We start from the raw sequence: 27000 nt of genomic DNA, 5'->3' as shown, positions 1-27000 counted from the left end.
TTGTTATCACTGTGATAAAGTCCAGCAACACTGTCGTCTGTTAACTACACTAGACCAGGCATACTAGGGCATTTGTGTTGTTTGTGCTTTTTTCTTAAACACAATATATTAATAAATGAAAAACAAATACGTAACAATAAATTGGCTTATAATCATCAATGGGAACTAGCATTAGCATATCAACACTGGTGCAGCTCCTCGCTTCTCATTTTGAGAGTGTGCCACCTCATATGCCTTGCAGTATCCATGTGTCTCCTCCTGTTTTTCTTTTGCTGTTTGATATTGGAGTGGCGAGGGGGGAGGCTTTGACTCTTAATGTTTGCAGTTGCTTTTTACCTCATTTCCAGCTCCAGGCAGAAAGGTTTTGACTTTAATTGTCTTTCCAGGTGCAGGAAAAGGAGATTCCATCAGACTCCTCATAAATGGATAAACCAAGGCAGCAGATATTCCCCTTCTCCTTTCAACCTCATCCAGGATCTGATCCATTAGTAAGACATACGAGAGAAAGAGACAGAACATGTCAGCACACATACGCTTTTGAAGCGTCTTTTGACCCACATGTGCGTAAATACATGGCAGATCTAAATTTAATTTTCCTCTGCCATGCATTTCTTCACTACCGTTAAAGCCACAGGATTCAATTGTACTCCAAAAATGATACATTTTCCAGTTACAAAACTGAGCCTGTTTGTGAATGCAGTTAACACAGAGACGAGGAAGAAATTGGAAAGGAGAAAGATGACAGCATGGCAAAAGGGATCTATATTGTTGGGATTTTGCCTGAACAACAGGGTGAGCTGAAGGAGAGAAAGATCAAGACAAATCCCATGATCACAGATCAGGTCAGCATCATGTCTCAGTGGTACATCCTGAAATATATATTAAGGAGAAACACTTTCTTATGCCCTGAGCATCTCTTCCATTTCAACTGAGAGGGCAGGAAAAAGCCAGACCAGCAAGAAAAGCAACACTGCCACACTATGATACCAGCAGGAAAGAGCTCTGGAAGAGTGCCGGCCGTGGTGGCAGCAGTCACGTCGCAGCCTGTGCTGAGCTGGAGCCAGCCCCGAGCAGCCTCTTGAAGCATGCCCAGCTGTTTACACCGGGTGCCTGATTAAGGTCATTTTCTGTTTGACATGATGCAGAGCAGGCAATCTAGTTTCGAAATAAGCAGATGGAACTTCTTACAGATAGAGAGGACTATTATTTTCTTCTCTCTTTGGTCACATGGGCCAACATAAATTAGATCACAGCTAAGTTTTCCCACATTAGACAGACCATATAGATGATAAACCTAAAGAAGACGAGAAAGCAAGCTTCAAAGGAGTTAGTGGTTTGACCTGAAATGGTGATCTTTTAACCACCACTCAAGAGCAAAAGGCCATACAAGAGTTAGTGGGTCTGAGCCAGGCATTTTCCCTTGTTTCTCTTGGAAATGCTTTTCACTGAAACAGAACATTAAAAGATACTTAAGCACAACATGGTGACTTACGATATCTAGTGACACCAAATGCCAACAGAGGCATTCATTGGTGCATAGTTTCCCCCTTCTTCCTTGCAACACAGTAAAGACCTAACTAAAGCAAAGCTGACCCCATATACATAGCTTGCATTCCAGTCCATGGAAGTGGCAGATAACATAAATGAAGACATTAATTTCAATCTTGATGTAATTTGCAGCACAACTATCCTCACCAACCAAAAACAGCTACCCCAAGGGGAAGTAGTAATGAACCAAGGCTATGCCCCAGGTCCCTTCGTGCTCACACACACTGCTGGCATGCAGTTGTAGTGTGCCCAACACATATTCCCTCTTCTGCAGTCACTATTTGATGTTTTATGTTGCTGGAGTTGGGGGCCATGTGTGTGTCATACCCCTGTCCGAGAACCTTCACAAGACAAATAAAAAGGAGCATTTAAACGAAATAAAAGTTCAACAGAGATCTCAGGAGATAAAATAGTCAAAAACATCTGTTGAAACCATGACTAAATGAACTGGCTGGAAGTAAAGATATCTGTGGTTCTCACGTCTGTCTTAGCAGTGGGTATTACAACAGGGAGCATAAAAGGCTTTGAGGAAGATTAAAATAACACAGGTTATCAGAAAGAGGATGATAAACATTTTAAAACAGGACTCCTTTTGCTTTTCTGATAAATAATATCCAAGGTTTAATATCTTGTGGTCTTTCAGGACTCATATTTTTCTGTAAAGACAACTGTTGCTTGTTTTGACTAATTCAGCAAAGTGCACCCTCATGATTGTTTTCCTGTTTCACTGGATTTATCAGTTAGGACAGCCCAGGTTCCTTTTACTAGGCTGGAAAAAGAGACTGCCTCACTTTTCAAGAACTTTTGTCTCCATCCACACCACATCTGTCTTCAAAACCAACAGGGATGCTGAGGCTCAAACTCTTCCTCCTTCATTTAATAGCTGTTCTGTCCAAGCACCTTCTTTCCAAATGCAGTGCTTGGAGTGTGTGCTGAGGAGCTGTGCTAAAGCCAGCCCAGGGCTGGAGTCAGCCCCGCGTGCTGCCCAACCCTGCTCCCACCCTGCGCCAGTACCGTCGGGAGGTGACCAGCCCTCTGCAGGGCAGCACCGCTGTGGCCAGACTCCAGCACAGACGGGTCCTTTCGTGGCCCAGCCCCTCCACAAGCCAGGTAATTGAAGAAGAGCTCAGGTGTGTTATGGCCCCATTCAGGGCCCAATATGCAACTGGGTGGGAGCCTTCCTTCCCACACAGACCAAAAGCAGCAAGGCAAGACCCGTGTGGCCAGGGCCAGCCTGTCACAATGCCTGGGAATAGCCCCTGCTGAAGCCAGTGAAATTACACTCACCCGTCAGCTTTGGGTTCACTTTGGCTGGATTATCAGACACTTTTTTTCAAGTTACAGATTGAACTGGGAAAGCAGATTATTTGCAGTTGTGGTGCAATGACCTTCCTTGTCTGAATGTATACCTCAGCTGCAGTGATACTTGGTTGTAAGGAGAATACTTAAATTTTCTTTTCTTTCTCTTTTTTTTTTCCATTTTTCTGCCTTATTTTTCCCCTCTCCCAACTTTTCCTATGAAAATTAGAGCACTATCAAAATTAGATAAAAACATAAAAGCAAACAAAGAGCCCCAGGACATCCCTCCATACCACAGATCTGGTGAGCTGTGTTATCCTCCCAGAACAATGCATTCCATTTTGCTCACAGATATCTGTGTTTAGATACATATTATGTTTAAGAGACACTGTGATAAACTCTTGATTTCAGAGCTTTATGAAAGATGTCAGAAGCAGAACTGCAACTAACTATTGCGACCCAATGTTTTTTCTTCATACAAGATTTGCGTTAAAGTTTTATCTAGAAAAGCTTGAAAACTGCTTTGAAGATAACGTTCTGTATGATTATTAGGCCATACAAACAATACAAATGCTACGATTTTTATTAACTTCTATGATTTACTTGTTCTTTTCAACTTTATTCCTATACAAATGAACAAGAAAAATATGTGTAAGTTCTGTGAGATTTCCTGTTACTGAAGTGAAAATCTTTGGCAAATTAAAACAATATTTCTATGAACACTGTATCAAAATTGGAAAAGGGGAAGGGAGCCATTTGACATTAGACATATTATTCTCCAAGATCACCAGCAAATCCTATACAATATTCTGAGGTGTGCACTGGATTTTGCAGGACGTTCTCAGAGGACTATGAGGCCCTGAACTGGCCTCCTAGTCCTCTGAGATATTTCAAATGTTAATCAATCAGAAATGTTATTACTAGTTAATTTTAATAACCTTTTGTCTTACAAAAGAAGAATGCTTATGGCTCTGGAGTGGACTGGCAGTTAACTGTTTCTATGGCTATTCAATCCCTCAGTTTAGCTGCAATGCCCTGCGTAATGTCTTGAAACTCTTGTGTTAAGAAATGTATTACCTAGGTAAGCCACATCAGCATACAATACAGCTTTGGATTTGTTAATGTGGAGGCCTATTAAAAGATTATCCACGCTTTCCTAGCCTCCTACGATAAAAAATCACGTCAATAGAGTTAAGCGTATAGAATTCACTTATCAAATAATCTTCTTTCTTAACCTCATCATTCCACAGCGTATTGGAGTAAAAGTGGTACTGGCCCATCATTCAAACTGCAGATGCCAAGAATTACAGCTCAGCAGAGAACAGCTTTAGAAAACAACGGAAAAAACTTCAGTTAGCCAGATCATACAGACACCCAGATGTTTTCTGAATCAAGTTCTGCCTCAGTCACAGAAGTAATAAGACATTCTTTGATAAACCCAATAATAGGGATGGAATATCCAAAACAGCAACTGTAAAATACAGTTATCTCCCATCAAAGGAAGAAATTCTTCTCGTCTAGTTCATCACTGCGGATGTGTCTCAGTAAACAATCAAATTAAAAAGCAATACTGAAAAAAAACAAATCTTCTTACCTTGGAAAATAAGTCAAAACACCCCAGTCGGCTGATGACACAATAAACTTCAGGTAGGCGTGGGCCTTTTCCACTTGGCTGATAACAGTAAAAAGAAGATTGAAATTACATATTGATTTGGAGTCATAAGGAAACACACTTGTCTGATCACACAGCCATCATGTGACATCTTTCACTATCCGCTTCTTCATCAAAATAGTTACTCTTGGAAAAGCATCATATTTTTTCCATAAGACAGGAAACTAAAAAGCATAAGTAGTGCTTATCCACTTTGGAAATCACAGCCCACTGGAGCTATATTCCAGTATCACTCCAGCTTGCAGCCATAAAAGCACATTTAACTATGACTGTAACTCATGCCTGTGCTATCACTGTCCTCTGCTCCTGCTGCGGCACAAGGAGCGGGACCACGCTGGGGTGATGAGCTGAATGCTAAGGAAGGTTATGATGGCTTTAGTTCCCCACTCCATGATGTTCAAAGAAAGCCCAACTTACAAAAAGCAAGCTCATAGACCTAAATAAAGGCAAACTGCATAAGGTAAATCATTAACTTCCTCAGATTAATGCATGATGAACATGAAACTCTTAAATAACTTTAACAGTGGCAAGTATGAATAAATGACACACACCCCTCCCACCCCCAAGAAAACAACTATAAAGATCGTCCTCTATAACCATCATATTGAAGATATTTCCTAAAGAAAAAATGGTTTAAACTGGCATGACTGATGTGTATGCCCTCATCATGCTGGACTCTGCAACCCTGCCTATACCACCGCAGGGAACGGCCCATCAGCACTGTGTGTGAGGAAAGGGTACAACTGCTGGCTGGATTCAGCTTATTTACTGGAGAAGAAGTACAATTAGGCCAGTGCTGAGCACTTTAGAAAAACCATCCTCACTGGCAAGGTCCTCAGAGCAGAGAGCTGGTCTTGCCTGTGTCCTGCATGTGTACAATGCACACAGATGGCAGTGACATCTGTGTACAGCAGCTTCCCACTGTACTTTCAATAAGCTGTGATGCAGCATCCTACTTCTGTGTAGTTGCAACTGATTTTCACCAGATCAGTAGGCACACACTTCCTAGGGGCTGTAATTTTAATAAGGCAGCTTGTTGATTTCAGATGCAGTCATATGTAGTCCCAAGACACAATACAAGGAAATCTTGGTGCTGCCTCGTCCAGGAGCTATGTCCATCTTGGCACAGAAGGGCTGCAGGTACGCTAGCAAACCCCAGCACCCCAGCAGCAAAAAGCTGAAAGTGAGGTCTGAGACAAGGGTCGAGGCTGCCTACTTTCTTGTATCTCCTGGAGCCAGCTGTGCTTGTGCTGCAGTGGAGTGAAAAGTGGCTTTAAGAGAATCCCTTGGCATCACTTGGCCTCTTTGTGCAGCTGTACATTATTGATATGCAGCAGTGACAGAACCATCTCCATTAATAACAACTCTGTGATAAAGGAGCTCAGTCACTGTTTCCATTAGCTTCTGCCTACTTGTACATTTAACCAAAGTGGCTGATCACCTCCTCTGTATCCACATAGAAGGACAGTGTATTTTTATCTTTGTCTCATCATCAGATTCTGCCGATAGAGTGATTAACTTCCCCACGGTGTGTTTGACAGTTACATGCCACACAGATGTCAGTCAAGAGATATTGAGGGGTAGCTGTGCTTTTTAAATCTGAATATTGCAATCTAGACTTGGGACTGTCAGCAGGTGCCTGCCTGTTATAATAAAGACCACAAAAAAATACCACAGCTAAGTGAATACAGATGAGTCTATTTCTGGATCCAAACCTGCTCACTACACGTCACATCTCTGAAAAAGCAGAGCCCTTTTTTGTCCATATTAGGTATAAAACCCTTTCTAAAGGCACTGAGTGATTATATCAAGCATGTGGGATTTTGGTTAAAATCATTGTGTCAAATCTGCAGGAATGCCGAAGCCATGCCAGGAGCCTTGGATAGCTCCCAATCGAGAGCTGTCTCACTGAGTGCCAGTAAAAACATCACATTCCTGGGTCATCTATAAGACCAGAAACAATAACTGCTTAGCACTTACTCAAAGATTCTCCTTTATGAAATAACATTGCTTTCAAACATCTTAAAGGCTACACGTCTCTGAGAGCTGGGATTCTTCCCTCCTTGCACTCATCATACAGAACGTCCTTTTCTGTTGTTTCAGAGACTTTCCTGCAAACAGCCCAGCCTCCCAGATGCATACAAATCATCTGTAAGAGGCAGCGAGCAAAAGCCTCACTCAGGCTGAGCCATTCTGAGAGGCAGGGCTTCTCAAATTTCTAATACTGGCAAGTCTTCACATAACCTCCCCTCTCAGCCATTAGCCTACACCTCAAAGATGGCTCTGAAACACCTGCTCATTGTGCTTTACTTTGCTTCTTTCCTAGAAAAACTTCATACGGGACATGACACTCCCCTCTCTGCCTGGATTCATCTCTCTTCACTAGGGGAGACTTGGGCACTGGGTCTGGCCAACAGTACTGGTTTAACCTAGTCTCTTCCCAGAAGAGAGTGCTTCCAAGTTGCAGGCTGTGCTCTACAAGCACACGTGCAGCTACAAAGCCTTGCAATCATGTCCTTCAAGGCTCAGTCTTCCACACAATGAATAGGTCCAGTTTAGGGAAGCTGTATGGTAAAGCAGCACAGCTGAGAGGCATCTGAGTGACTCTGCCTTGATGCAGTGCACTCCTCCTCCTGGAAGAAGAGGAATGGCAAGGATGATGTTTTGGTTTTGATTTGTTTTCAATTTGTTTTCATAGAGCCCAGGATATTTTCAGCATTAGTCCAGTATCATAAATGAAAATGCTAATGAGTTTTGTTGATAACAAGACAGTTTCCCAAGAGGATGAATATAAACTGACAAGAACTTGGCTATGAGATGGAGAAGCTGAGATCTGCATCAGGGCTGGTCCGCAAATGGCTCAGGACAGTTTTTTTTCTAGTGAGTTTAATCTGAAGTTTACTGACTAAAGCTCACTCCAAAACCTGCTTTGGCAGGAGAAACAGGAGGCTTTTGCTCCAGAAAATAAGTCTGCCATTTCTCTCTTTCGAATCACACCTCCCTGCCCATGTGCTTGAAATCTAGGGGAGGCTCCAGGGATCTCCTCCCAGTCTGACATAACACTTAAGGGTCTCTCACACACTGTACATGCCTGCTTTCAAAGCAAGGCAGGCTGTCCTTGCTGAGTTACATACTCACCAGCCATTCTGACACATAATTCAGTGGTTTGGGTTTTTCAAGATACTGGGGAGGCTGCAGGGTGTCAGGAAAGCTCCTGGTTTCATAGCCTCAGAAATAACTGGGGAATGCTAGTCCCAGCATGCTGACATCAGAGGAACCAAAGCAGTGGGGACCAAACGTGACATTTTTCCTCCTGCGCTTCTCCCAGCTTCTCCCATCTATCTTAAGATACACTGTGTGGAGAGGAAAGGCAGCAAAAACAGACCTACCAACAGCAAGAAAGAGAAATATGCACCATAGTCCTATCTTCCATCTCAAAGAAGCAGAAGTGTGGAAGGAACAGACTAGCATCAACCTAAAGACTCCAGAAGGGCTGTGCTCCTTCCTACCCAAAATGGGACAGAGCATCTCACCTGAGATCTTCTAAATGATTTGCCAGAGAGCATTATTTGGAAAACCAGAGGAAGCAGCAAGGGCTGCCCCAAGGCCACGTGAAAAAGGACCATCACGAATGCAGAGCAGCAGCTGAGTTGTCTGAAGGAACCGGCTTTTGCAAAGCACATGCATTAGCTCTGCGTAAGCTTCTAACACCCTGGGCTCCCTTTGAGACCTAAACTGTAGATGCTTCAATTACAATTAGCTGTAATTAAGGCAATGACCATATAACAGAGATAGTACATAAAAAATATTTAACTCTAAATGACAACACAAATGCCATTTTCACACACATATTGTGTAATGTTCATTCCTTTCTGCAAGAGAGTGAAAAGGACACTATTTTAATCCTACCTGTCTCTAGGACTGTCTTGATCTTTGAACATTGAAAGATGCAGATTCAATACAAAGCTTAAACAGGGAAACATGGTATTCCTGAATAACCTCCCAGCACATTTCTCCTGCTCAGTTATATTAGAGCCACACACAAGCTGATGGGGTGCGTAGCTTGAATGTATGACATCAAGAAGACAGAGGAGATGCCTCCCGTGAACATTTTTCTGCACATACTAGATAAGGCTTGGAAACAGAGATGTTCCTTAATGGTGTCAGGAATCAGAACAATTCAAATGTGGAGAGTCTAAAATGAATACATCAGTCACAAGCCATCTTCTGTGGCAGCTCTTGATCCCTTGTTAGGGCCAATCCAAATTCAGACTATGAGAAAACTGTGGGTGTTCTAAATCCAAAAGCTTGTCTTAAAGTCTTCTTGTTACATGCGAAACATTAACTTTTAATGTCAGAACACCCAATGTGCACAGGGCTGTCAAAGGTGCTTGGGGCAGAACAGGATGGAGGGAAGAAGGCAGGGGGAAGAAAAGGTTTTCTAGTGAGCTTTTTTCAGTTCCATAAACATTAGTCTGCATCCCACAAAAGTTGCTTTCACAGTGTATTCCCTTCTCCTGCCCCAGCAAATACAGGATGAACTAGTCCCACCTAACAACTCATGTTTTAATGTACATGCTTCATGTTCAGGCATTCACTCCTCCACTGACTCCTGGGGCTGACTAGTCTTAGCCTCAAAAGTGGTGAAGGAACATTTTTTTTATGTGAGAGAGAAGAAAGAGGTAGGATAGGCCGAAACAGACCCTGAAAGTTTTCATCTTATTTCTGCAAGTACAAAATCATCAGCCAGAAAATCCTGACATTGTCAAGCTTTCTGCTCTGAGAACTGGGTCTTCTCAGATTTCTGCCCTATATGATAGAAGTTTGTGTCCTACTCTTCCCGTGAACCAGCTGCCCGCTGTGGCAACAAACGGCAGGACATTGTTTTGAGGATGCAGTATCTCATACTCCAGTATTATCCCACTAGCTAGAACTAGCACCCCTCAGCATCTGCAGCAACTCCCATGGCAGTAAATCCCAAGATGCTTGTGAAGATCCCATAAAACAGCAGCTTACATGCCATGACTGTCCCTGGGGACAGGGGCTGGCACAGCTGTGGATCCCACCCATAAGGCCGCTGACAGCCCAGGCTGCCAAGGAGCTGCACTGGATCCAAGCACCTCCCAAAGGATACAGGCCTGGTATCTCTCTGGCTGTCTACACCCTCTTTCTGAGCTGCAGAGACTGTTCATGGCCTCCAAGTAAGGAAAGTTTTGCAGATTTTCCCCTACTGGTGGGTCTTGCAGCTGAGACTCTGTCAGCAGAAACCTGCTGAGAAGGTCCCTGCTTTCACCACTGTGATCCCTGTATATCCACTGTGCTCATTCTGGGCACAAGCCTAGGGGGTTGCACAGATAGAGAACAGCTAACACTTCAGTCACACCCTTTAGAAAGCCATTTATTAACATATTAAGACAATTAGTAAAACAAAATTCTACACTAAACCAAATTAAAAATCTGTATTTTCTGAGGTACACTCAGATTCACGCTACACCTGCTTCACCTCTGTTCCTTCCCCACCACATGCTCCTGCTGTTCCTGTGCTCCTGCTCTCCTTTCTGCCCCTACCCAGGTTGCTGCCCCACAGCACCGGGGACACTGTCACGTCCACTGGAGAGGGCTGTGACCGGCCGGGTGAGGCTAAGCCCTCGGCAGGAACCGCTCAAATCATGTGTGCTGCTGACACGTGCGTATCGCAGAGCCACAGCCCACAAACAGCTCTAGAAAAGAGCCTAGCAAGTTGATGGATTCATTAGCTTGAAAAAGAAAGTTAAATTAATCTGAGTTAAAGAAAAATGTCTTATTTGCATAGTAGCGAGAGTTAATATCTCTGGTACATATTGGCCCATTTCTTTTTATATGAAGATGCATACTTCTCACATCAGGTCACTAGGAAAGCTGCTACACTATTGCCTTGGAGGTATCAAGATGTAACTGGAAAACTTCATGCTAACTATGAAAGTGCAGACTGTTTGCTATGGTACAATAGGTTACATTCCATTCTAATCCTGTTCCAAAATGAAACAAAACAATATAAATACATTTAAAGAGGATACTGTACAGGATTTGTAGTACAAACAGAACATAATTGTCACTGTATTCCTTGAGGTAGTTTTGGCAGGGGTTTAGCACACACATCCCCAAAAAAAGGGTCTGGAGGAATCTGAAATCTGAATGCAGAAAAGAAAAAATGGAGCAGGTTGTTCGTATCACAACATGCCAAAGAGGACAAGGCTGACAAAAAGAAATTGTTTCGTACACAAAGGGATCAGAACAGCAGCCTCCGCAGAAGACACAGCCACCCTCACAGGATCAGGCTGGTTGGCCCACGCAGCCATGGAGCCTGCTGCCCAGGGCTGCCAAATGCTCTAGAAGGTGTGAGACACCTCTCGCTGGGTATTACAAGAGCATCTCTTGCCAGGACAGCTGGGGAATATTTTCTAAGGAATTAGCCTCACAGCAGTTGGCTTGTCTTGAAGCAGAGCAGTTTATAATGACTTTAGGGTTTTCTTATGGTTCTATATTACAAAGTATGGCCCCACCTTTCTCTTATGTAATGTTTGCCAAAAACTGCATGTAGTTCCCGAATTATGGTTATTGCGTTTGACAGAACCTGTGGGTCAGGAATGGGACTAATTGGAGGAGATGCTGTGCACTCCTGCACATCAGAGCCACCCTGACTGAAGCTTTCAGGAACTGCTCAGGAAATTGGACACCCAAATACAAAAATCTGCTTTAGAACCCAAGCCTCGAGCATATAAACAGAGCCTGCAGAATTTACCTGCTCTTTGTTGCCTGTACAAACTCTGTATGTGCATATATAAATTAAGTATGCACAGGACTCTAAACAGAAATATCACGCCGAGGTACACATCAGTGAGGCTGTTCCACTCATGCACTGACATTTGCAGGGGACATGAAATTGTTATGCCTTGTGAGCACAGCTGATCCCTCAGAAGACACTTTGGGTAACAACCCCAATTCCACCATTTCTCCCAGCAGGACAGAAGGAAGTTGCAGGATGCAAATAACAGTAGATCTTTGCTAATTTTGCCATTTCCCCAGACAGAGAAATGCTGAGATGTTTCTCTGCAGCTTCCAAAATCCTCTTTCTTTCTAAGCCCCAGACTGTGCCAGTTTTGCTCTTAGAAGGCACAGCAGGATTTGCCCCAGAAAAGGACAAGCTGGTAAAGTCCATTGGTATCACCCCGCTTTCCTCTGCTGGGTGTGCTGTACCAGTGAGATCAGACATGTCAGCTTCTGCATGTCAGGTTTTGAATCAGATGAAACATCCTGAATTAAGTGATCTCCCAGAGCAGCAGCAGATCAGCTTTGTAATTATTAGATAAATTTAGCAAGACAGTACATATTTTTCCCTTTTTAAAATTATTTTTTGCTATCTGGTTGATTGATTTTTGCCATAGCCAATGGAGGATAAAAGCAATCTTCAATGCTGTCCCAGAACACCATTTCTACAAAAGTGTGTATTACCGATTGAATTCTGTTCCCAGTATTTCCTACTATGCTAACCTATCTTCTGCACCCGCTGAAAGTCAGTGTTCTATTTTTATGTCACCTCTAATGCAGAGTGGATTTCACTGAGCCTTAAGTGAGTAAAAAAAGCCAATGTTAATCCTTCGTTGACAAACTAATTCAACACTCCTGTGTATACATTTTTTTATTGTGGTTAATTATGTCAGTCTCAGCGGGGTCCAGGATCAATTGTTTTGCATTTCACAAATGTAAGTTCTGTACATGATTCCAAACTTCGTAACATTCCCAGAAAAATAAAAGTCTTAAACTTGCTTTACCTGGTAGAGTGAAAACATTCCATAATTTATATTCCAGCCAACATCTTCAGAGGTTTTGTTATTTTTTTCCAAATATACCTTATTATTCTTTTAAATGACAACACATTAAAAAGTAATTGAATTGTACTGCTGCCCTACATCTTGTTCTGCTTATTTACACCAGCAGAGATACCTGCTAGGTACTCCACTTCTTTACCTCTGAATCACCCCCCGACCAGCCCTAGATTTACTGCAACACAATCCTTCATTGACATTTCCTTTCCACATATAAACGTTGTTGTGGCCCACGCTTACACACTGTGTTATACAGAGTAAGCAAGTCTCTGTGATGCTACCTATGGCAAATACCGCTCACAGAATTGATAAACAAGTTTTCTGTTATGTTAGTTTAAACGAAACTTCTTACAAATAGAGGAACCACACACAGCAATACCTCCCAGACAGAGCATCTGCTGTCTGCACGAGAAGGAGCTTTGCCATAGACAAAGAGCAGGCTAAGAGCAGGGTCAGGCACAGGCAGCATGCAGGATGGAGAGTGCTGTTCTAAGGACGGTGAGTTGTTCTGTTTACTGGAAACCACTGAAAGCTACTGAAGGCAGGTGCTCCCTGCTTGGAAGGATGAGAAGTCATGCCAGAGAGGGAAGGAAAAGTGCCAGTGTCCCTACCTCTTAGACAGGGGTACCTATTTACAAGTTTACAAGCTGCTGCAAATATTCATTTTGCACAGAGAGTATGCAGAAGGCTCCTGCAGCATCCAATATCCATATAAGTTCTCCAACCAAGCACAGGCAACTGTCATGTGAACGGTACAAAAGCCATGGCTCCCCACCTAGTCACTCACAACCAGCTCCAAAACTGAGAGGTGAACAGCACAAGGTAGTGCAGGAAAAACAACTGCTTTATGCTTTGCTGCCATACAGTCAGGCCTGCAGGATGGACAGAAAAATCCCTGTTTGCACTGTGCTTCACCTGCCTTAATACACTTTTCAGGCCTTTGTGCAGTTTTCTCCCGCTACCCTGACACAGACACAGACACACACCACACACCCCCCTCCACCATGCTCTCAGTTTATCAGGTGACCAGTGATTTTCCAAGTGATGAGACAAAACTGGTAGGCTGAGTCAGGTTCCCACACCACCAGTTGACCACTCCTGGTCAGGAGGACTAAAAAGAAGCCTGAGGACCTGGGCTTCCTGGCACTGGCATCAGCTTATTGCATGGTGCTGAGCAAATGGTGATGGTGGTGTGCTCTCCACTGCTGCTGCCCTCCTCCTCGACAGGGTGGCTTATTTACCTACATCACCGCCCTGCTGCAGACTGGTTAGGCAGTGCTGGCAGAGTACTTGGGAGATGTAAGCAGCTGTCCAAGAGATAAATGCTACTCGCAAATGTTTAGAAATACCACATTTGCCTTTGTTTGCAGTGTTATAGTATTTCTCATTCTGCTTGAAAGCATGTAATATAAAGAATTTTAAAAGTAAGTGCTCACACAAGAAACTTTCCACATTCTTGGGACTGATTGAGACAGCCATTACAAATTCTTATTTTACTTGAGCTCCTTACATTTCCAAATTTCAGAGTGAACAACTCCAATTTCTTTTAAAACCATGAGACACACCCTGTAAGTACAGACTATAGTTCTGAGATATTGTTTAAACTGAATTCTGCATTTTGAGGTGAAGATGATGTACTTACCAACAGTCTCCTGCAATAACCAAACCGCCGGCTCCCATCTTCCCCAGTCAGCATGAAAGAGAAAGTCTCACTAGAAAAAAATAAATTGCCCAGATGTTACTATCAGAACTACAGCATAGCTTCAAGGCAGATCATTCAGAAAGGGATATTGCCTTATCCAGTGAGAGATTTTGCCCATTGGAGGGTCTTCTCTCCTTCTGGCCCATCATCTGGGCATACTCTGTGGACAAATTCCATCAGCAGTAGATAAAAAATACCTGCATGGTTGTGGACAATCTAGCTATCTTATAAAAAGAGATGGGTGCTGAATTTCAGTGACATGGCAGTCTCTTTGTACTGGCTTTGAGGGCAGTATTCAAATGCTCTATCTCCCTTACCTTGTAGTTAGATTGTGTCTTTGGACTGTCCTTTGCTCTTAAAGGGAGAACCTTAGATATTCTTTAAGAATAAAGAAATCATTTTCTAATCCAAAAACATCAGAGATTTCCAAAATCCAGCTCATTTTATATCCCTGTCTAGGATAAGTATCATTCATGGCAGAGGAGTAAACCAACAGTTTAAAACTATAATTACAGCACAGGTAAAGGGATTGGTCTGTGAATTTGTGCCAGGACAGAGAAATATTCCCAACTGTTTTGCAAGTTTTAAAAATCATTATATGAAACACTTTCTTTGTACTGGAATGCCAGGGTCTATATAATTACAGCTGTATATGGGAAGGATACCTTGTTTCACAAACATTGGCTCACAAAGGGTCTGTCTAGGAGAGTGACAGCAGAAGATGTGAAATTCTGTGTAGGCAGGGCTGTGCTTCTCATACCAGTGTTGCCCACACAGTTGTCCACTTCTCCTTCAGTGTTTTCAGTCACTATTCAGGTGCTTCCACATACTGAATAATACAGCCAAGCAACACAGAATATAATATGTTTATGTTGCATGTGCCATACGTAAGCCAATAAGAAGTTCCATACATATTCTTGGCTCCAGTAATTCCTGCAGGTGAGTGCCAGTTACTTGTCATCATTGAAAGTCCCTCTAGACACAGTCTGAACAAGTCTTACTTCATTTATAGGTCTCAGATCATGCTTCTTAAAAAAAAATCTCATATTCTAGGGGAATATGTGGAGACCCCACCTGCAGTGCTGCATCCAGCTCTGGAGACCTCAGCACAGGAAAGACATGGACCTGTTGGAGCAGGTCCAGAGGAGGCCACAAAAATGGTCAGGGGGCTGGAGCACCTCCCCTGTGAGGACAGGCTGAGAGAGTTGGAGGGGTTCAGACTGGAGAAGAGAAGGCTTCAGGGAGACCTTATTGCAGCCTTTCAATACTTAAAGGGAGCTTCTAAGAAAGGGCCTGAAGCAATAGGACAGGGCACAGTGCTTTTAAACTGGAAGAGGGTAGATACAGACTAGATATAGGGAAGAAAAGTTTTCCAATGACGGTGGCGAAATACCAGAACAGGTTGCCCAGAGAGGTTGTAGATGCCCTGCGCCCGGAAACATTCAAGGTCAGGCTGGACAGGGCTGAACAACCTGGTCTAGTGGAAGGTGTCCCTGCCTATGGCAGGAGGGTTCCTTCCAACACAAACCATTCTGTGATTCTATCCCTTCTGCCTATTCTACTACTTCTACACCTTCAGATCAACAGGCTCTGACATATTGACGCAGGGGAGAAAAAAAAAGATACATTTTTTGAGGTTTCTTTTGAATGAAAAAGAAAATACAAGCCCAGCTCTCCCTTCCTTTGCCCTTCTCCTGTGGTCATCCATCTCTGAGGAAAGGAAGATAGGGCCCCTCTTCTAGCATAGAGCTTGGCTCCTAAAAAGTTCTCAGAACAGCATTGCTTTGAGACAAATGAAGAGGTATCCTGCCACTTTGACAAGCGTCCTGGGGTAAATGACTAGGTGGTGGGCAGGACCCTGTTCTTTTTTAGATTTATTTGAAATACTTCCATTTATGCTTTTGGGTTTAGCACTGACAGGAACCTTCAAACCTCTTCCCCTCAGCCACACAGGCCTGTGAGGCAGGCAGAATGGGGAAGAAAAATAATACAGAACTTTAAAAAAAAAAAAAAAAATTAAATACAGCTGCTCAAGCCTGAAGTGGCCAAGACTCAAACTGCTACTTCCTTAATTGGGCATCGGCGAGCCTGTGGCTGCTCCAGATGCACTCCATCAGCATTGTGCAGCAGAGGAGCACCGGAGGGATTACCTGTTGTATTCAGAGACAGGGAGCCAGTCCTTGGCGTCAGGAAAGCAGAACTGGGGGATAGCCTTGAGACGCTCCTCCGCTTCACGCATTTGCTTGGTTGGTCTTTCTAGCTGTGGGGAAGAAAATTGAGGTTCAGTCAGTTACTGTTAGTGCCAGCTTCACAGCTCCTCTCAAGAGCGGGGGGCTACTAATGAGCTCTGAAGAGCAAGGGCACATCAGCTTGTTCTTTATTGGTGCTTGGCAGAGTGAGGCATGACCCCAGGACAGGCTTATAGATGCTAGTACAATAGAAATAATCACTGCTGTGGGTTTTCTTAATGTTTTTTTTAAATTGCCTGAAACTCCCTTATTGTACAACGGCCACTTAAAACACAGTCCTAACCCAAATTCCTTTCTGCTGCAAGAGCACATGAGAAATGCCATAGATCAGCAAAAGTCTTTCCATTGACTTCAGTGAGTTTTGGAACAAATCCTAATATAGCCAAAATGAGTTAAAAGTGAAATATTTAGAAACTGAATTTAAACACAGTCCTTAAAGCACCTACCATCAGGACAAACTCTCCAGCACTGGAAAAGGTAAATTTATAAACAGGGAAAGCTTTCAGTCACTTTCTCTATGCCCTTCACTTTATAACAGATTGCTTTGGAACAATGATGAAAGCTGAATTATTAACTCCATTTTAAAAACAGATTTCTATTAATCTTCCCACTTACTCGCTTTATTGATCTTAGAATAAACTGTCTGTAAGAATTTTTCTTTTACCTTGGGAAACTGATACGTCACTTCTGGGAGGTAAGTGTTTTTAGAGGGCTTCTTTTTCAGTGACACTACCACAAAATACTCGAATAACTCCCGTTCCTGCCATTCAATCAGCTCCAGTTCCAGGGTTCGATAACTTGGAGCCCTCTTCAACATCGACTGGATGTGTACTAGGCGCTGGGTATGAGCTAGCATTTAAAAAGAAAAAAAGACAGATCATTACCTGGGACTGTAATGTGTTTGTGTAAGCCATAGTCATTCACAAAGGACTTTCCATTTGCCAGCATATTATTCCAACCACGTTCTCTTTTCAAAAGCAAACATTCATATTGTAGTCTCCCTCACTAATTGCACCCATAAATCAAAACTCTCTCCAAGTACTGAAGTGATGCAACACTAAGTCACTGAAATAATTTGCAGTTCATAACTGTTACGATGCCAAAGGTTTGCTTCTTCTTTGCACATAAGAGTGGATTGTAAGACCTTATGTGGGTGTGCAAACGCACTAGGGCCTCCAGGGTGACATACCTCGTGTCTGACTTGGACCTGCTTTATATTGGTGAAAAACAGTTCTGTGGCCTGTCCCTACGTAGCACAGCTTTATGCTAAGAGTCACTGAAGGTGTATTTTCTCCTTTCTTCTACAGCAGAGGCACAGTCCGTACAAGCCATGGAATGATCTCCAGGGAAATGGGAAAGAAAGTAACGAGGTACAAACTGCCTCCTGTGGGACTGCTTTGCTTGTGCTAATTCAGTTGAGGGGAAATCTTAGATTCATGGTCATGTCCAGTCCCTATTCAAAGATATGCCTTGATCCAGCAACTTGTTGCTAAACACCTATGCTAGTCAGTAACATCATCACCAGTTCTGGTAGACGAGTAAGTGAAAACAGCTAAGTAAAACCAGCTTCCTGCATGCTTTTTCCCACCTCTTCACACCAGGATCTCTGTGTGATACTAAATGAATGATTAGCAGCACATATCGATCCCTTAAGGCTATATTCACTGACACTGCTCACAGTTTGTAAAAGGTGGACTGCCCCTCGTGGCAGGGAAATAAGATGTCACAAGCACTTGATCACAGCAGTAAGTAATTGACAGAAAGGGAAACCCCTTGATGACCAGATGTCATACAACTCGTTCAACAACACAGAAATTAAAAATTATTTTGATAAAGCACTTGGGTCTTGGTTTGACCACGCAACTAGGAAAGCTAAATCCCAAGAAATAACCTGCCTCATCCTGCCTTGAGATAGCTCCACACTGCTGGCCAGTGCTTCATACTTGCAAGAGGTGAAACCAAAGAGTCCCCATCACCCCAGCAGATGGGGATGCAGTGAATCCTGTCATGTTACACACGACAGCTGGATCCTTGTCTCAGAATGCCCTGAGAGCATCAATGCAAATATAAGGTCACGCTGGAGCAGTCGGTTAGGGAGCCAGCAGAATGAAGATCCTCCGTTCCACAATGTGGGAGAAAGCTTCCCAGCTTCCAGAGAAGTCAGAATATCCTCCCAATAACAAGAGAGAGGCCAGGCACTGTCTGTCTTCTTTCGTGGTCTATGAGCAAAAGCAACCCTTACATTTTTTGACACAAAGAGAAACAGAACTGAACGTGCTTTTGGGGCTGGTACCTGTCTACAAAGGAGCGATGAGACTTCTTCCACACACCACTGTACAATGTTGCATACAGCCTGTTTTGGGTGGTCTTACCACCTCCTATCTGGAACAAATTTTTTTCTCTCAGACAATTTTTTCCAGCTAGTTTTCCTGTATGAACCGCAAGCAGGTGACATCTGCAGTAGATAGACATGAATGGTTGCCCCTTATCTTATAACCACAGAGCTGCACTCTGGGGGTTTTTTCACCTCACTAATAACATGATAGGTTTTTAGTAATAAAATCTGTTGTTGCTGCCTTCAACTCTTTTATAGTCCTCTCTGTGTATCAGGACTCTTGAAAATGAGGGACTTTCACTGGCCTGGCTCAAGCAGAGTTTGTGCAGGTGCTGTGCACTGATAAAGGAATTTCTACAATTTGGAGACTGCAGACTTATAAAAGAATATAAGAACCGCTATGCTGGATCAGACCCAGAATCTTGCCTCCAACAGCAACTAGCAGTAAACACTTAAAGCAGTGTATGAATAATAAGAAGAGAGCATATCTATCCAATCTCATCCCTCTAAGCTTGCACCCAGTAGTCAGTCTGGAAAACATCAGCATCTGTGAAGTGGCTGACAAAGCAAATCTATCAAAGGTCCTGTTCTTCATTATATGACAAAGTTGCCAAATCCTTGTTAGATCCTCACAGCTCATTTTGTCCTTGCTTTCCACATTCATGCTCCTGTGTTGGAAACTTTGTGAGCTCTGCAGTAATGGAGTTAGCATAGTTCAGGATGGAAAATATAGGCCATGGACAGGAACAACATGCAGTAGCAGGAGAATGTATGTTGATAAGGTCCGTGACAGTGGCTGACTAGAAGTTATGGAAGGCTGATCCCTTACCTTTAAACCTGTCATCTGAGTCACTCTCACTCTCGCTGTTCTCATCTGCAAAGGAGATAGAGGGATCAATTAACACAAAACAAAAGCAAACAAACTCGGTTTACCATGGTGAAATCAGGAAAAACCATATCTCACGCAGCCTGTGATTCACTCATGCTCTCTCCTCAGTTTTAAAATAGCTTGAAATAAACAGTTTCAATGACTTCTTATATTGCATTTTCCTTGGATTAAGTTTCAATATTGCTTGAGAATAAGAGCTTTGTTTTGATGCAAGTGCAAAATTAATTCTCCATAACAGCGACTGGTTGCACTGAACCCCCATTTATGCTGTGCTACAGAGGTGAATGTGTCATTTGGAAAATGGATTTTAACCCTTGCACTTCTTTTTCAGACTTTAATTTAAACAAAAAAATGTTACGCAGCACTAGAGAAATCGAAGTAAACCTCATGAGTTTTGTCTGTCTGGGCAACATTTTCAATCACCAGAACTCACCAAACCGAGTAAGTAACATGCAAAAGTAACCTTATGGCAACCTCATTTCTGAGGTGTACTCTCATTAAAGCTCTACTGTGCTCCTACTACAAACATGGCCTGAATTTCTTTTTGGCCCCTGCTTTTTCAGAAGCAGTCTGAAGCACAGTGTGAGTTACATTCACATGCCAGAAAAAAGCATGAATGAATTACAAGGTCAAAACTGTGAATTTTGGATAAAACTTACTGAAGCAATTACTCAAGAAGTGAACTAAAGAAGCAGGTGGGTAAATCTAGCTGATCATGGGATTAACAGGATAGACAATGCTGAGAATCCCATTTATTTTTAGCTCATCCCCATTTTCTCCTCTTGCAGACAGAAAGTTATCATTGCTCATAGACGAAAATTCTAAATAAAGTAGAGCCTGGTGTAGATGTGGAGGAAAGAAGGGAATCTGTTAATCTTGTAACGTTCAAATGGATTCACTGAACCATGACGTTTGTGACATACCTCGTAGGGACGCTGTCTCAATATTGGACATAGAAAGTTTCTTCAGTCGTTTTTTTCCTCTTTTTGCACTGTAGATGGAATTGATTCTTTGTACAAGCTGTAAAATAAGAAAATGAGGAATCAGTAAAACCAAACACTTTTAATAAATCTCTCCAAACAAAGAATTTGACCACGGATGATAGGCCAGCTGAACCCCCCAAAGCCTCTACTATTTCAAAGGGCATTTCTTATCTCTCTCATTTTCAATCCCATTTGTTTGAATCACTTATTTTTAATCTCACTCCTTTACCTATGGACATATTGTTAAAAATTATTAAATAACTCAGAAACCTGATTTCTATTTTCAAAAATCTCATAGACATTTGCAATAAAAGCACAATGAGCCTGAGGATTCAAATGTAGCTGTTATCCTCTACTACCTCATTCCTCTCTCTCTGCTATCGTTTCTCTCTTCACTTTTATTGTCTAAGTAACAGTGATCCATTAGTTATATCCAACTTTTCCAAATTCTCATGAATCTTAAGATCACATTGAATAGAGAAGTAACACCTGTGTTAGCACCTCTCTGAATTAGTGTGTTCGTATAAGCACAGAAGGAGATAGCCCAGACTTTTAAAAGCCTCTTTCAGGTACAAAGTGAACCACCCGAAGCTGGTTAGTAAAATATAGTAAATATTGTAAATATTAAGGATTAATTTCTTCCTTTTTGTTTGTTTCCTGCTTAGACAGAATTTCAGACTAATTGACAGGAACATAAAAATCTCCTGCTACTGACAGTATTTACAGCCATGTCCTTTGAAATATGCTCTCTAATAAGAACAGGAAAGAGCTGAATGTACGTAAAAATCAACTTTGTTCACAAGCCAAAAATAAATATATTGGCAGTTCTCCCCCTCTCTGTTGCTATTGTACCAGGAAAGGTTTGCTGGGGTTCTTGTTTTCTGGTGGCTTGGGGTTTTGTCACATCCCATTTTGAATTTGAAAACGCCTTGAAAAATGGAAAATTAATTTTTACTTCAAATCCATCAAGACAACAGGGTTTTCAGGATGGGGTAGGTTGTGAGTAAATGACGGGAAACATATTAGGCCAATAACAGTTATTTTCCTGAGATAGGTAAACAAATGATGGGGAAAACAACCCACTTCAGGTGCTGCTGCATGTTAGAAATAATTGCTTGGCCATCACACATTCAAAATGCTAAAGTTAAGTACACAACAATGCTCTGGCCCACAGAGCTTAAAGAAAAGTGTGAAAAATAGAACTGGGTTAAAATCCACTCTGTGCAAGGATGGCAATCTGATGTTCACTGCTCTTGGACCAGGGCAGAGTTACCCACTTCTAGGGAAGGGATTTTGACAGTACAGCTGTATGTGAAAAAGGAATAAGTCTTGGCTCCTGAGAGTTACTGTTTCTGTTTTAAATCTCAATTTTCCTTTAGGATACAGAAAGATCCCGCTAAAGGCTGGATAGAAATTTGCAGGCTCTTGCAGACAGGTGACCTATCCTCAGCATGAGCCCCGTCACCCTGCCAGTACCTTTGGGATCCTCCTGGCTCGCCGTGTAGACAGCAGCTCACTTGTGGTACTCAGGCTGTCCTCATTGAGGCTGGAAGGGGAGGAGGGAATGCCAAGCTGAGCCAGCAGCAGCATGTCGTCATGGCTGTGCCGCTTGGGCAGCCGGGGTAAGCGGTGGCTCTTCCTTTCTGACCAGTTCCCGATGCGCAGAGACTGGCTGCTGGGCTTTGAAGGTAGCTGCAGGAACAAGAACAGCTTGAGCTCTTCCCCTCCTCAGCAACACTTAGTGCAGAAGCAGCGCTTTGTGAGTGAGTGGTGGCTACACAAGGACATCACACCAGGTGAGCCACTGCTCTGCGGGATACGTGTGAAGAGAGGGTTTGAAGTTAAAACAAAGGGATAGGGGTCACTATCTAAGACTTTAAGGTTCAAAGAAAACAATAGTACTTTTAGCTTTGGTGCATTTCCATGCACCTACATCACATCAATGCTCCGAGCCTTCAAACCTAACTTAAAGGGTTGGCTGACATCAGAACACTGACCCAAGGGGCCTGATCCATCTCTTTCACTTGCAGTAGTGAAAATTAAGAGCAACTACATTGAAGTTGCTATTTTATTCTAGAAAAAAAAAAAAAGTAGAAAATCAAGCCTGCACTATTTCCATGGCGTTAAGATGTTTTAAGATCTGTCAGTGTGCAGAGGCGTGGTTACAGCTTTGTCCTGCGTTCCCAAAGAATTCCCTTTAAAACATGAAATCGTTATAATTGCAGCGGGAAGGTAAAAACTCACTGACAGGATTAAGCACCAAGTAACAGCTATCTTTAAAAAAACGGGGCTCTTTTGGTCCTTCAAGCAGTTTTGCCCAGCTCTCAGAAGGTTAATCAGCAGGCTGGTAAGGCTGCGTCCCTGCCTTCTCCTCTCAAACACAAACACCGTAAGAAGTTTAACCAGCATGTCTAGAAAAAAGTACTATTATGTCAAACAACTGTCTATTGGCCTTTACTAATATTCTATCAGCAGTATTATGAGCTATAAACCTGCAGTAGTAAACGTCCCATTTGTTCTACTTGGAGGGCTTACCTATTACAGGGCCATACTATCTGGGATTAAGCATAGGTGCTTGTGTATGTGTGGGTTTTGCATCACAAATACAATGTCATCAATAAAACATTCTTTTTATATCTGATGACTTCCAAAAGTGAAAATAACAAACAGGAAAGGAGAAGACACATGGAATTCAAAATGACCAGTGTTTCTGAGGTTTGTGCTTAAACCACAGGTTAGCATGCCAGGAAAATCTGCAGCAGTCTATACTTTAATGAAATGAATTCTTTTTGGAGATGATTGTTGAAAGTCTGCTGACCTTCTGATCTCTTCCATCTTGTTTATCATCATCCATGACTGAAAAGTCATGTTGCTAATCCAGCTATGTTGCTATGATGGAAAAACTGGGTGATAAATCGTTGCCAAAACTGCCATTCTTCAGAAAATTGAGACTTTTCTATTTCTGGTCATTGGAGAATTACCCAGGCCCACAGCTGACCTGCTCTTAGTGTCTCTTTGCTTTAAATATCAGCACAATGACAGCGCAGTTATGGCAGGACTGACTCCTGGCAGCATTTCAGAAAGAAGCTACCAGAATAAAGATAGCCCTGTTTCAAAGATACTAGAGAATACTTATTTACTGAGCAACCCTATAGAAGTCATTTTAATCTGTATATTCTTTGGTCACCCTGTGTAAAACAGAGAACAGCCAGGATCTTACTATAGACCTATATGATTCCTACCTTAATGGTACACCCTCTTGGATCTTCAGATGCTACACAATTCCTCTTTACACACACACAGCCAAAAATAATGGGTATGTATAGTATGTCTCTCGCTACGAGGTTATCTTTGTGGCTGCAGTTTCCGATTCTCTTTACTCTGCCTGATTACTACTTTCCACTTGTTCCCTTTTCAGCAGCTTTGCTGAAAACATTCCTGCTTTCAAATGATGTGCTAGGTGCAACTAAGAATCCTGATGACAGTTCTTTTGTCTCTTGGACTGTGATGCTCACATGCACGCAAAATAAGTGAAAGAAACTATATTCAACTTTGTTCTAGATGTCTTTACAAGATGAAAATGTGAATTATTATGATGTTTTGTTCAACTGCAAATTTTCTGTTGATTCAGTGCAAAACAAAGTACCTTTAAAAGGTGTTTTGAATCTCAAAATTAAGTATGTGATGAAATTTATACTTTTGCTTATGAACACAGTGATCCCATAAACAACAAAGCAACCTGGCATTTCATAGTGTTCACAAAAAACAGACTGCTTTGGAAAATTCACTATAAAATAGAAAGTCTGCAGAGTTCCTGGTCTTTTACGTTATGCTATAAACACAACTTATACAGCCTCATTAAATGCAGACACTCAGGTTTTTCTGATTATTTTATTATTCATTTATTTATTGGGAGGGCATACTTGGCCTTCTCCATTTTATAATAAAACATGCCACACTATATACTTCACATGAGCAAAGCTGCTATAGGCCTTGTGTAACAATACATGGGCAAGATTAAGCAGCTGACTTTTTCCCTCCTATCCCTACTAAAAGCCCAGCAGCAAACACGGAGGCATGCATGTCACAAAGACATGCAGCAGTACAAATCATTTAAGGCCAGATTCAGCTCACAACCAACCAGTGGAAGGATTCTGCTTAAACTCATCAGGCTGTAGTCAGCACAAAGAGGCATCGGCTTCTGCAGCGCAGCGCTGAGAAGCTGAGCTACAGCTGCCGAGAGCGTTCCCAGTAACGACTTATGCATTTGAGCGCGCTCTTTTCCAGACACCCTTTTCTCATTCAGTACGGCTGCTCTTCCTCTTATGCCATGATTGATTTTCTTGCAAAAGTTTTAAATAAGCTTCAAGCACAGAAAGACCGGTGCTGTCACGCCGTTACCTGGGAAGGTGATGTGTATTTCCTGTCCTGCGGCGTCCACATCCTGTGCAAAGAATCTAGGGAATTCTCGGAGAGCTGATGGGATTTTCGGCCCGCGTGACGGCCTTTCAGCTCCACATCCTCGTACGGGTTTTCCTTGGGTGACTCGCCTTCATGGTTTTGGGTTTTTTTTTTTTTTTTTCAAGAAAAGAAAAACAGACAGGAATGTAAAGTTAAAAAAAAAAAATCATGTGAACCAAGTGAAAGGCTTTTAGAAGAGCTCCTCGGCTTTCAGCATGACTCATCCCTCTAGCTGCAGCTGGAAGTATTTGGAGGAGAACTTGGCTATGAGGTCGACAAGTTTCTTTGGGTTTAACTGCCTTTTTTTTAAATAAAATGCAAAGATTTCACAAGACATGCGTCTGAGCATCTGCAGCTGTGGAAAATTTATTGATATATAAAAGCTAAGGCACATAACTACTTTAAAGTGTATCAGTAGATTTTTTAAATCTATAGCAGCCACTCATAGGGTGAAATGAATAGCAATAAATAACTGTTCTCAACATACCACCCTTACACACAACAAGACAACTTTTATTTGATGCTACCTTCACTTTCTTCTTCCCCTAAGAGAAGGCAAAGAAAGAATAAACACTTCATCTCAGCAGTGCCAAGAGAGCAGATAGGAAATGTAAAGATGAGGGAAGCATTTCTGCCTCGACCACACAGCACCGTCAGAGTGTTCTTTAAAACACATCTTGCTTTCTAATTAAACAGCTATTCATTTCCATTTATGTACAATTAATATCTCCCAGAAGGAAACTTATCTTGCTAATAATATATAAAGGCTTGAACAGTTAACGACTAAATATGATATAAATGAAAACTACATCAAAAAGTAGACTGCAATCTTTGAAATTTTAGCATCTGAAAATCAGAACCAAAATTTTTAGTCCAGATTTAAGTGAGATCCAATACCCTTCGAGAGCCTAAAGACCAGTGGAATAACCCACCATCTTCTAAGAACTCCTGAACTCTTTAAACCTATTCACTAAACTAGGAACCATGAACGTGAATGAGTACCATCAGTAAAATGAACATTCTGCATCCATTTCTTCAGACAGTTCATAATCAGCAACTGGTTTAGAACTTCAGGTTTTTCGAACACAGAGTCCTTCCAGTTTTCCAATCATCTTACACAGCAAATCACCCCCCAAAAGTGATCCACTCAAATTCAAGACTTGAATTTGCAGAAACTTGAAATATGCATGAAATTCAAAGCTTTTGAACCAACTTGCTTTTGGTTTTATATGTAAAGATAACTCTAAAACACAGGGTTTTAGTATAAATATATTGCAAAACAAGCTATTAAATATAAGAAATTCAGATTTTACTACATACTTGTCAATTAAGAATTGAGGACAGAATGCTATAGCATGGTTTATTATTCACATTGTTACAGAAAATATTCACTGCTTTTACAGAAATGACAGTTGATGCATAGGTGTTTTCAATGAAAGCAAGCCTTGGATTAATACCCAGTTTATTTGACTACCAAGTTTTTTGTTCTAGACAGAATATTACTTTTCCTTATTGCACAAAAGAAAACAAAAGCAGTTTGTGCTCTCTATTGTTAGGCCTGGAAGCGTGAGACTGCTTGATTCATCAATTATAGTGATGAGAGCTTTTGCTTAGCAAGTTCATATATTCACAATACAAATAAAAATATACTTTTGCTTCAGTAGTGCATCATACTAAGATTTCTAGTCAAATATAAGCATAAGAGTGAATGTTTTAACTTTGTTTTAATTAGAAGTCTGAATAACTGCTGTTCTTGAAGAATGCTTGAATTGGCAGTCACAGCTTATTATTTCATCCAGAGGGAATCTGATTCTAGAAGCTGCACTATCATCATAGTCAATCTGCATGTCACATGGAAAGAACACCTTCAGGTGCATGGGGTACTTAGAAGAAAGACCTTTGATGAATGCAATGAACAGGATAAATCTTAAGCAACAAATATTCCTTAAAAAAATTAAAGCTACAAATGTCCTGGGAGGACTATGGAATTGATTGAT

General features: G+C 41.9%; 1 protein-coding gene across 1 annotated transcript in view; it reads right to left on the bottom strand.

The window, feature by feature from the left end:
• The window catches only part of DENND2B (DENN domain containing 2B), a 141005-nt gene that overhangs the window by 28306 nt on the left and 85699 nt on the right, over positions 1–27000 (bottom strand). Inside the window, exons 5-13 of the mRNA XM_074918158.1 lie at positions 24944–25092; positions 22019–22234; positions 20483–20579; positions 19500–19544; positions 17000–17184; positions 16237–16346; positions 14027–14096; positions 4442–4519; positions 337–477 (exon numbers count right to left, since the gene is read on the bottom strand). Coding sequence (XP_074774259.1) covers positions 337–477; positions 4442–4519; positions 14027–14096; positions 16237–16346; positions 17000–17184; positions 19500–19544; positions 20483–20579; positions 22019–22234; positions 24944–25092 — 1091 coding nt within the window. The remainder of the gene's footprint in view (positions 1–336; positions 478–4441; positions 4520–14026; positions 14097–16236; positions 16347–16999; positions 17185–19499; positions 19545–20482; positions 20580–22018; positions 22235–24943; positions 25093–27000) is intronic.

Source organism: Athene noctua, chromosome 14 (assembly GCF_965140245.1).
Source record: "Athene noctua chromosome 14, bAthNoc1.hap1.1, whole genome shotgun sequence".
Taxonomy (NCBI): Eukaryota; Metazoa; Chordata; class Aves; order Strigiformes; family Strigidae; genus Athene; species Athene noctua.
Note: the sequence above shows the minus strand (reverse complement) of the source record. Positions and strands in the feature narration are given on the sequence as shown.